The 12074-nt window shown below is 31.4% G+C and overlaps 1 protein-coding gene across 4 annotated transcripts in view; it reads left to right on the top strand.

Annotated features, from left to right (window-relative positions):
• The window catches only part of LOC124354380 (spermatogenesis-associated protein 20), a 48190-nt gene extending 37267 nt beyond the window's left edge, over positions 1–10923 (top strand). For all 4 annotated transcript variants that reach the window (XM_046804783.1, XM_046804784.1, XM_046804785.1 and 1 more), the window contains one exon: positions 4614–10923. In XM_046804783.1, the coding sequence (XP_046660739.1) occupies positions 4614–4874 (261 nt within the window). In that variant the 3' untranslated portion in view covers positions 4875–10923. The remainder of the gene's footprint in view (positions 1–4613) is intronic.
• The last annotated feature ends 1151 nt before the right edge of the window (positions 10924–12074 follow it).

Genomic DNA, 12074 nt, shown 5'->3' with positions numbered 1-12074 from the left:
ACAAGTCTGTTCCATGACCGATAACTATGGTGTAAATCTTATTTTGTATGGTTTTGCAGCTGGCTTCATGACTCATCTTGGTATCTGGTTCACACCACGTCAGAGCTTATGGTGTGAAGTAGAAAACCAAGATGGTAGATTTTATGTAAACATTTTAAATTGAGGTTATAGCTTTGATTATAGAGTATCAATACATCTTGTACCATATGCCTTAATGATAATGCTATTAATGAACATAATGTAAATTTATAAGTAATTTTGAATACATTGTAATGTAGTCGATTCTTTTTAATAATGCAGAAACCCCCATGGAGCGGGTGGATGGATCAGAGTAAAATCAGTTGTTCTGAAACTCTATGTACTTTTGTCTCACAAATGGCTTGAATCAGTGACTTGTACCTTAAGAGTTTCTAATAAGACATCTTATACAAAAAATTTAATTTATGTAAAAATTGGTTTCTTGGAAAAGTATTATTTAATTTTTAATTTAAAAAACTTGTTCTCTTCCAATTATCTGCAAGTCTTCTCTCTGTTACATTCTATTTTCATCCAGAAGCTGTTCAATCGTTTAGGGACAAACTTCATATGCTATTGGACAATGAAAGCCTATTAGGTGATCAAATATTCAACTGTGATGAAACAGGTCTCAATTACAAATTGTTACCGGCAAAAACACTAGTGTCAAAGGCTGAAGTGGCAGCGCTAGGTTACAAACTAAGCAAAGAAAGAGTGACAACTCTTGCTTGCAGTAATACCACAGCAAATATGAGAATAAAACTGGCTATGATAGGTGAGTCGAAAAATCCGAGAGCGTTTAATAATGTTTCCAAAAATGCTTTACTAGTGAAATACGACCAAAAAAATGCTTGGATGAGCTTAGAAATTTTTAAAGAACTTTTTTTTAAGAATTTGTACTACAAACTGAACAATTATTGAAATCCAAAAATTTACCATGGAAAGCAATATTCCTGCATGACATTGCTACGTGCCATCCTGACGAGGACGAACTTAAAGATACGGAAACAAAGGCCATGTTTTTGCATCCAAATGTGGCTTTCTTATGTTAGCCTATGAATTAGGGAACTTTAGAGGAAATGAAGAGAAATTATCGAAGAAACCAGATTGCATCTTCTTAATTTGAAAGATTGTGGCTCAATCATGGGAGAGTTTGGGTGCAAACACCATTGCTAAATCTTGGAAAGTTGTGCTCCAAGAAAATGAAGATTCTGTATGTGTGAAAGTTTACAGGAGGAGACCAAACCGGTCAACACTAGCCTACTTCCATTGTTACAAGTGCTGGGTTGTGCAAACGCAACAAAAGAGGACGTGAATGAATGGATTGCCCAAGACGATCAATATTAAGTGACAGATGAAGAAATAGTGAACATGGCAAATGGAAAAGGAGAAGACGATGAAGAGAATGTGGTGTTGTAGGAAAGTGCACAGAAGTTTCACACAGCAAAGGACGCAAAGCTTTAAAAATGGTATTAAGGTATGCATAGCAGCTGGAGGAAGCATCGTCTACTGAGGTTTTACTTCTGAGGAGACTGTGAGATTTGGCGGCCAGTAAACAACAAACAGGGAAAACAAAAGACAATCACTAACTTTTGTACCCAAGCTTAAGCTTAGTTTCGTAGTTCACTGGACTGTATGTGAGTATGTACCTACTGTTAGAGGTGTTTTGTTACTTTGCCTTAAGTGCAGTTTGATGTGTAAATATAATTAAAAGTCCCCATAAATGATCCAACCAATCCATGGACATGTCTGTCAAGGCGTCAGATTCCGGGTCTGTAGACGTGGATTGCTCGGATCATGTATGGGGGCCTTTACACAATTTCAACGTTGTTTTTATAATTTTCCATGTTATCTGACCTTTTTGCTTATCCGGCTTTGCCGAGGCTGGTTTAGGTTGGATAATCGATACTTTACTGTAATTTATCTCACTATAATTTTTTGGAAGTATACATGGTGGCGCATATGTCAGTTTCCTTATAAATTGGAATATTTTGTTTCAATAGGTTGGTAACAATGTTAAGTTGCAGCAACACTGAGTAAGTTCATTGTTGTCTGTTCCAGTTGCTAGTGCAAAGTGATGCTCTTTGCATCTGTCTGTGTGTTTTTAAAACGTTTACAACCCAACAAGGAGTTTACATCCTTCAGTTGTGGTGGAAGCATAATAAAAATACTGCTATAATAATTGAAGAATTTAGTGGTAAATATCCAGGTGTTGCGATACCCACTTGACAGTATATGTGGAAGTTAAATAAGAAATTTGTTTTAAATGCCTTGAAGTGTGGTCGTCCACGATCAATTTGCAACGAAGAAAACCTGCAGACAGTTGCTCAAGCTTTTGTAGCCAGTCCCGGTAAATCGACTCGTAAGGCATCTGTTGAACTAGAAATATCAAGAAGAAGCGTGCAAAGAATGTCAAAGCAATTAACATTTAAGGCATACTGTCTACCTTTACTCCAAGCACATCAAGAGGATGATTCCGACAGGTGATTAGAATTTTGTGAGACAATATTTATCCGCTCAGAGGCTGATCTAAATTTCTTGTGATCAATTTTGTGGTGTGATGAAGCATGTTTCAAACTAAATAGACGCATTACTTGGGATAACTGCATGTACTGGCCGGATGTAAATCCTCAGAACGTAATCCAAGCAGAACTCAATGTGCCTGGTGTTATGGTATGGGGAGGTATTTCGAGTACTGCACTGATTGGTCCTTATTTTCTTCAAGGAAATGTTAATTCAGAAAGTTACTTAAGGTTGCTGCAAGAAGTAGTAGTTCCCGAGCTCAGAAACAGTTCTGTTTTCAATATTCATTCGCTCATCTGACAACAAGATGGTGCCCCAGCACTTTTCGGTATCCAAGTTTGAGATTTTTTAAAGAACACATTTAATGAACGTATGTAATGGCGACTAGCTATGGTATAATCGATTGGTCTGCGAGCTCGCCAGACCTGACCCCATGTTATTTTTCACTGTGGGTTATTATAAAGAAGACTGTGTATGCTTCAAACCTCAAAATCTGGACGAACTCAAAAACTTAATTAGAAATGCATTTGAACTTGTTAATAACAATAAACCTTTATTTCTAAAAATTGTAATTCTGTTCTGTCGTATGAAATGTATACAAAATTAAGGTGGAAATTTCGAACAACTGCTATAACATTGTTTCGTAATATGTAAGTAATTTCATATAAGGAATTTGTTTTCTTGCCTAAAAGTGTTTTATTTAATTAACCTATAACCCCTTTAAATTTCTCTTCTGTGGAAATTGGCATATGCGCCATCCTGTATAACAAAATAGAAGTTAAAAAAGCTAATACATACAAGTATCAAAAGTTTACATGTAAACTAAAACTGAACTTAAACACATGTGTCTGTATTGTAAAAAGTGACATTATTCATATATAAGAACAATCGTGTGAAATATGTCTCAAATGCCTTATAAAATAATTAAAGTTATTTAAATAAATTCATTAACACAGTCAGTGTTTACTGCTGGCTAGTATCCGGACACTGGCTTGCAGTTTTTGCAAAGGACCTACCATTGTGTTGCCAAAGTTACAGCATTCTGGTGTTTCATCTTTTACAGGATTGTTACATCCTGTATATGCTGAATTCTTGTGCTAGATCATAAAACTTTTTCAGTTCGTTCTAGACAAAGTAAACTTACTCTCTAACTTGAGTTTAAAAAGTGAGGGCCAATGAGACAATGTTAGAGAAATATATGATTTGTTCACTTTCTGCACTGCAACCTAGAGAAGAACATTTTGTGTGTGTTCCTAATGCTTTGGCTTATTTATTATTTTGTTATTCTCTTTTTGAATAGTCTTATTAGCTGCTAGGACTTATAAAATGCCACAATATTGTTTGTGTGATGTACAATGGAGAGCCAGGAACATGCATTGAAAGATGGTTTGACATCTATCATAAAGAATTGTAAATTGTGAAAGTTAAAAGGAGGAGGGATGGGCTGAAAATGGCTTATGTGTGTTGATTTATAGTTTCCTTTATGAAATTTGTTGTGTAGAGACAGAACTGTGTAATATCAAGATAATATGGAGTGTTTCTGGTCCTTCTGGTGATCATGTGATATAACTAGTAAGTTATTATTACATTATTACCAGATGAAAACTGTCTTGCCAAATATGTGTGCCATTGTCTAGAGAGTGCCATCAATTAGTTATACGTAAGAATGTAATATTATCTGGTATGATGTTGTTTTAGCGTAATGAACCAAAATAGAAATGAATTAATAAAAATTGCAAGTTTTAATTTTTTGCACATTATTTGTTCCAAAATTCATTTTTTTTGCTTTCAATGTCAATATAAATCTAATTAAAATACTCGTAAAATTAAAAGATAAATCCTACCACAGAAAATTTAGAAAAATGTAATGGTACATGGTATCATAAAAAAAATTAAAGATAATTGTACATGATAGATAGGTCCACTGTGAGAAATATTCATGTCAAAACTTGTAGAAATTATTTTACAGGTTCATTAACAGGGATTAGGCGAAACTTTAATGGCCAAGCAGGAACCTAAGTCACTTCATATGTAAAAATTACACACTGTTGTATTTAATTAATGATTTCTTCTAGATAACCATAACTGGAAAATCTGATGACACAGAAACGGCTGCTCTCCTGCGTGTAGTCCGCTCACGCTACATCCCTGGCCGCGTGCTGCTCCTTGCTGACAACAACACCAGCAGCATTGTCTATCGCAGCTCTGAGACTGTTCAGAGGATGAAACCCTCCGAAGGACACCAGAGTGCTTACGTCTGTCGCCATCGGACCTGCTCCCTCCCAGTTCACACTCCTCACGACCTGGCTGCTCTCTTGGACACTAGCAGTTCCTAGAGCAATATTGAACAGAAAATATTTCTAACGGACATCTGGTGTTTTCTTTGCAAAAGTTAAGGATATTATTGCAATAGTAGCTTTAAACTCAACTAGAGTGCTTAGTGATTGATTTTGTCTCTAGTCTATTGATTTTTTCTTACAACAACAAATCTATAACATTTTTTCAAAATAAGGTCTACTTTCTTTTAAATAAGGGAAATATATTTAAGAATATAGTAAGGATCATTACATTTTTACTTATTATAGTTTAATCAATGAAATATATATAAATATTACTTCATAGATTTGCTTCATAATATGAAATTTGTGATAATGGTTTCTTGTTGTAATAAAGTATATATTAATATTAAACCAGTAAAGGTAAATAAAATGATCTAAGATAAAAGATTGTAAATATTATGTTGTGCAGTAATGTACATTAATTAATAATTCACCGAGAATAAAATTGTACATAATTTCAGTTATATTCTGTAAAAACCTGTAAATTGTTAATCAAGTTCTGATTTTTGTTCATCAACCTTTTTTGAAATATATTATAAATTATATTTAATAAACTTAAGTAGCCTTTAAACATTATTTTTATTATAAATAGTTTGGGATTGAGTCCATGACCACAATAATATGTACAAACTTCACTCTGAAAGTTTTAGATATATTATGTAGAGTTTTTGTGCTAAACTTACCAAACATTAGGTGTGTTGAAAGTAATCCACTTCATCATCAGTGTACTTTTGAAGTGGGATTTTCCACAAGCGTCACACAATTTTTGGATTGTATTGAAAAGATTTATGAATATCCTCATTAATTTCGGCTTCAAAAGAAAAGCAACAACTGTGCAAATGTGTATTCAGAATTATTAGAAGTTTCACATAGTGAGACCAGGTTAACAAGGGGGTGGGGCTTATTTGTCAATTTGTGAAGTTCCCATCAAAAAACAAATTTCCTGACTTAAAAGTCATGCAAAACTATTTGCACTGTTGCGGATTCTGGAAAGCTTCAATCATTAAATAATTGCAGTGTCTGTCCTCTTGGATCACAGTGTGCACCCAATGAACGTTGCCGTTAGTGACATCCTGGACTTTTGTCATCTTGAAACAAATTACTGACCCTGTAGAAATTATGAATACCACCCAAAAAACAGCACAGGATGGTGTTTCAGAACCAAAAGTAATTTTGTGATGTTGGATGCACTTCTATTAAAACTAGCCATCTTTACAATCGAAGAAAATCATAGTCCTAAAATTTTCTCTCAATGAACTCCATGACTTAATGAAATTGATCATTCCCAACAAATGACAAAAGAACACTACTGAACTCAAGTTGCTGTCAGGTACTGACTTGTGTGTGGCCTATCTGAGAAGAATGATAAAATGATTGCAGAATGCACTATCTGCTGGTATCTCACAACTTTCAGAGTGATCCTAGTATTTAAATAATTGAACATGCACCTGTGCACAAAAAAGTGTTTCCTTTACCAAACAATATATTACACTTTTTTCTTTTCCGTATTAATGTTAGCTGAAGTGTCAAAAACAATCAAATATGCTAGCAAAGGTTTCTAAGCCTACTATGTAAATTGGATATCTAAAGTTAGGAGTACAGAAATTGACAAACATAATAATAAACACTACTCAGATATTAATTGTTAAAATTACTAATCACAACAGAGAAATTACGTGTATATCTATCACTGAAAACCAAACATCAGACTTTTTAAAATGTTTATTCAGACGTATTCAGAGATGAAATAGTGTTAATAGATCCAAGTAATGTAGATACATGAATAGTAGAGACTTACCTAAGTTTAAGGCTCTTGAGAAGTACATTGTTTGGGGTTTACCTGTCCAAGTTATAAGTATTGAGTAGGTAAATTACTTGTAAAGTAAAGTACTTGTTAAACTGTTAAATAGCCTTTTAAATTTGAAGTTATGAACATCCATTCTTACCCTTGGTTCCTCTTCAATTCTTCTCAGATGGTTTAGCATAATTTGTAAGGTTTTCTTTATTCTCTGAGTAGAAATACCCAGTGGGCTTGTTACTTCAATTGAAGGATGGTTGACATGGCAAGGCAATATTTGACAACTTTACATGTGACAAAAGCTATTATTCATAGTAAGTCCTTTGACCAGCCCAGCTAAATGTTATTTAAAGACCTGTCATAGTAGTGAAATAGAAATCCTAGCTAGATTGTTGTGGGAATATCTTGTAGCAAGTACAACAGTGAAGTCATCTAACTTTCACAAAATTTCCCTTTCCTATTGAAATATTTCTATCTTTCTCAGTTGATGACAATGCTCATTGTCAGTAGCTATTCAAAGACATACTTTGGAAAGGTACTTACTTACATCTATACTTCATACATTTACATTTTTAGAACTGGTGGGAATCTGAGTCAGCTAATCAGAGCCTGCTAAATCTCAGGTCATAATCAACCAAGGTCATAATCAAGTTCTATTAACCCAGTCATTTTGGTATTACTAAATAACTAAATTAACATTTTTATAGCGATAAGAAAGATATTATTAAAAAGTAGAAAATTATTGTGTTAATTAAAACCCATAATGTGGTGATACCATGACATCGTTGGTACTAGCAGTGTAATGTGGGTACAATGCCATCATGGCGTAACCAGGATGTGTTAAACACTGGAAGATAAGTGATTTATTAGATTATAACCAATATTGTGGTTTATCAATGTTTCAGCAAAATATTGTGAAATAGACACAATAGTTAAAAATAAAAGTATGTTATTCAACTTTAAAATGGTTCCAAATGAAAATTAAGTATCTACTTTGCAGCCACTTAACATGGATAATTATTTGCTAAAAGTTATACGTTTTTGTTTTGTTATATTTGCTTTTGCGTATTTATAAAAGAAATTTCAGCATCCTTGTATATTGGATAACCAAACCTTAATTATCACAACTTTTTCATAATATACCTACAAATTAATTTTTTAAGCACATTTTTAGAAGAAATAATAAAAATATTGATATTTTGCTCGAGTGTTATGTGTGTTTAGTCTCTTGTTCAAACGTAATAAGGACGGCAAGAAAACTTCCAGTTTAAGCCCCCCTAGGTTTTAACACACACACAACTAAACTACTACTCACAGCACATACCTAGTCACTGGCATAATTTACTCAGAATCTTGATGGGTTTAGTTTATGGATTTGTCACATAATATCTCTGTTCGGTGGTTTTTAGTTGGAATAACCTTTTTGAATTAAAAAAAAATTGGTAACAGCCTTTTAAAGCATCCTTTGTTAATTTCTGAAAACATGAAAATTAAACCTTTTATTTTGTCACAAGGAGTGGTGGGAATTTTGGGATATCTTGTAAGCAAAACTGTTAAAGATAATTGTATCAACATCTTACAGAATGTTCATGAAAGATGGAGGAAATTACATTTTATTTATTAAAAAAACATTTTCTCTAGAATAAATTTACTAATAATAATTTAGTTTTATTGAATGGTTTTAATTAAAAATACAATTTCCTTAAGCCAAATGAATAAAAACAATATTCCTCCCTGAAACTATAACTCATGTGTAAATATTTTAAGAATTTCATACTTTTTTAATTAGCTGTTTTTATTTAGGCTTGTTTACAAAATGTCCTAAATTTCTTACTTTAAATGCATTTAATTCCTTGTGGAGTGATCAAAATCAATTATTTCTCCTTTTTCTGTCTTGAAGGAAGTTATCTTAAAAGGCTGTTTATTTAACATTAAACAAATATTCTTCCAGACTCAACTCTAAAATGTCAACAGTACGGATTTTTGGCACTTAGACTATTGATGCTTTACCATAAATGAAATAGACCTAGTTTTTCTCAGGGAATTAAAAACAATAATAAGTGGCCATCTTTGGTAATTGTTAATTGTAGATTTTTGTGTATTATTCTCTTTGAGTGATTTAATACGGCTTTTCTTGTAATAATAACTGGTGATGATGGTTGTAGTAATGTGAATTTAGAGATAAGTTTTAGATTATGAGTCAGTTTCAGGTCACTTATCTCAAATGATAATGAGAAATATTTTGGAAGCGGTAGAGAAGTAAGTTACATTTACGGTGGTGGAGTGATGATTACTTATTAATAAACAAAAAATGAATAGATCTATACTAATTAAAATTGAATAAATAAAACTCCATTTATATTATAGGAGGCTGAAGAAAAGTGTAGGCTTCTTTCTTTTAGATGTGCTTGTAAATTAGTTGTGACTTACATTACTCTACTAGAATTTGTTTCACCAATAATATATTTGTTCATAATATTTAGAATGCAAAGCTACATGTGGTTGAAAATTGTACAACATTAAACTTATGAAATTATACATAAATGTATTAACTTAAGGCAATAACTGAATATCTTATTGGGTGTAATGAAATATTTACGATTTTATTATAGAAAAGTGCTAAAATAGACAATAACTTAAATTATAGTATGTGTATTATATTTTTCAGCTTTACTATTGTTCAGAGCTCTTAATATAATAGTTTTTACTTTAGAGTTTTTTTTACATAATTGTTATATAATCTAATAATTGTTTTATTATTAACATTGAGAATTGAGTTGTTAAGTAAATAATTTACCTTATGTTTTAGCTCTATAGTGTTTGTAATAATATTTATTTATTGGATTTCAATTAATTAGTATTCAATACGCTTTTACACTTGTATTATGCTCATATATTGAATTTTGTTTAATTTTAATGTGATTGTTTTTTTGTTATTTATTGTTTTCTTTGTAGGAATGTACAATTCAAAATACATTTTTAGAATTGCTGTTAAGAGGAGATGGACAGGGTAAAAATGTGATAATGAATTCGAAGGTTGTACTTTTTATTGATATTTTGTTATCATTAAATGCATGAAATGTTTGATTAGGTTGGTTTCCAATTTCCTATAACAGATCTTTTGGTGTATTAGGTAATAAAAATTTTTCAAAAGCTAAAATACATCATGGTCAGAAATAGTTTAAGGTTTTAATACTGATATTTGTTCTATAAAGAGTGAGGTTGACCATCTGAACAGACCACCTACCCACACTGAGAAACCTACCTTCCTCATTTTGAATGTTGTGAAAATTAGTATTTTTGGCATGATTTCTCAACCATACAAGATAAAACCAAACTTAATTACAAACAATTTTAGGTGTTCAGAGAGCTATTGATAGGTTTAATGAAAGTCAACCTTACAGTTTCAATCTTTTTCGATTTTACGAGCTTTAAATATCCCACATTTAAACTATTAATAAAAATTGGAAAAATGCTGAAAAGTGATATCCGTAACATATTTTAGAAAGAGTAATAAATTCTTTAGTAACCTTGGATAAAAATTTGGATTTGCTTAAGTTTTTAACAAAGTAACAGTAACAAAAAAAAAACTGAAACTGGACAACTTTAACATTTTGGTCCACTCTGTATACAAGAAGCTAAACGATTTAAAATATTTTAAAAACTGATCAGTAAATAGAGATATTTAAAATGAGGCTCAACCTATCTTTATATTTGAAAATCTTTTAAAAGTTACCCGTATCTCCCAAAATTGGGTGTTGCATTTGTTTTCCCGAATTTTTTGGCGTCGAAATATGGGAGTTTTACTTAAAATAAAAAAGGTAGGTTTCTCGGTTCAGCCGCTATTCATCACAGACAGATGGTTTGCCTCAAAAATATTAAAGTGTTAATTCTAATGAAGGCTAAATTGTTAAAGGTGTTTTAGGTTGCTGTTTTGTATATTTGAATTTGATTGCTTCAGTGAGTACTGTTCATGTTAATATGTAGTACTTCTAAAAATAAAATCATTGTAGTTTAAATGTACAAAAAATTGTAATGTTGAAATTTTTGTTGGCTATATTTTTGTAACATCGTTGATAGTGAATTGTGCTGTGATAGAATGTATATTGTTTGTTTAGTTTGCTTGTAAATAGAGTGACAGCATTCAGTTGATTCTAGGTCAAACTGTTCAGTACCATTGTGTATAATGTTGAGCTGTTTCTTTTGTAATAACACATTATGGAATAAATAAATGGTTGAACAATTGAATTTGGTTTTGTAACCTTAACATATATAATAATTTAAAATACCACAAGTGTATTGGCAGGTCGATGATATTTCTTTTCTTCTTTGTTTGCAGTTTATTATTGATAATAATGGATAATATGAAAGGATAACAGGATTGGAAACATTCGCCGTCGTAATGTATTATAAAAATATTAAATAAAGACATTTTAAGAAGTAGTTTATTTCTCTTCTTTAAATGTCAACTTTCAAAGCATAAAATTAAGCATATATAAAATTAAAAATTCAACGTGGCTCAATTGTTGTACCAATAGTTTGCAGAAGATTTTCATCATATTTGTAAAAGGAAATGTACTAATATGTAATATACAGGATTGAAAGATACCTTTAACAATCCTGGTCAATAATGTCATGATAATTGAAGAAACCTCAGTCAATGTACTTTAAAAACATACTATGACTTTGAGAACAAGAACAAAAATAAGTAGTATTTGTCCTTTATTTCCTCCAAACCATCGCCATCTTGATTTTTTGTTTTAAATGATGCCCCGATATAGAATATTTTTTGGTCTCTTACCTTCTCTGGTATGTGTAGCATGTGTAACACTTATTGTGCTTTATAAAACTCCTCTGGACACTCAGGTGCATGTTTGATGTTTTTATGTACAACTGTTCTGTAGTAAAGTGTGACATTAGAGAATTCATTACCAAACATTGATTATTTTTTGTATACTTAATTTTGTCTAAAGATTTTTTACAACTGAAGAGGAGGATAGATTCTATTTAATATTTTTGTAACATAATGATGGCAAATGACTGAAATTATGTTATCCATTGGTAAACAGTTAGACCAATTGTGGCCTACAATAAGTCACTATAAAAAAATAGAATTAAGATCTTAAACAAATCTTAAAGCTAATGTCTAAAGGTTTTATACCATTGTGCTAATATTTCTTACAAATGTCTTTTTATCATGTGCTAATATAGTCTAGAACTTAACATAATTTAACGAATTACACCCAATAATCAACAACCAGGATTAATTTTCTGATGACGCTTTTGAAAAAAATTGGGAACTTTGATTAACAAAGATTAACATCCTTTGAAAAAACAAGTAATTATAACAGACTGACAAATTTCACAGTACCTTTAATAAATAACAAAATATTTCATTA

Source organism: Homalodisca vitripennis, chromosome 2 (assembly GCF_021130785.1).
Source record: "Homalodisca vitripennis isolate AUS2020 chromosome 2, UT_GWSS_2.1, whole genome shotgun sequence".
Classification (NCBI taxonomy): Eukaryota; Metazoa; Arthropoda; class Insecta; order Hemiptera; family Cicadellidae; genus Homalodisca; species Homalodisca vitripennis.
The sequence above is the reverse complement of the archived record's forward strand: the minus strand, read 5'-3'. Positions and strand labels throughout refer to the sequence as shown.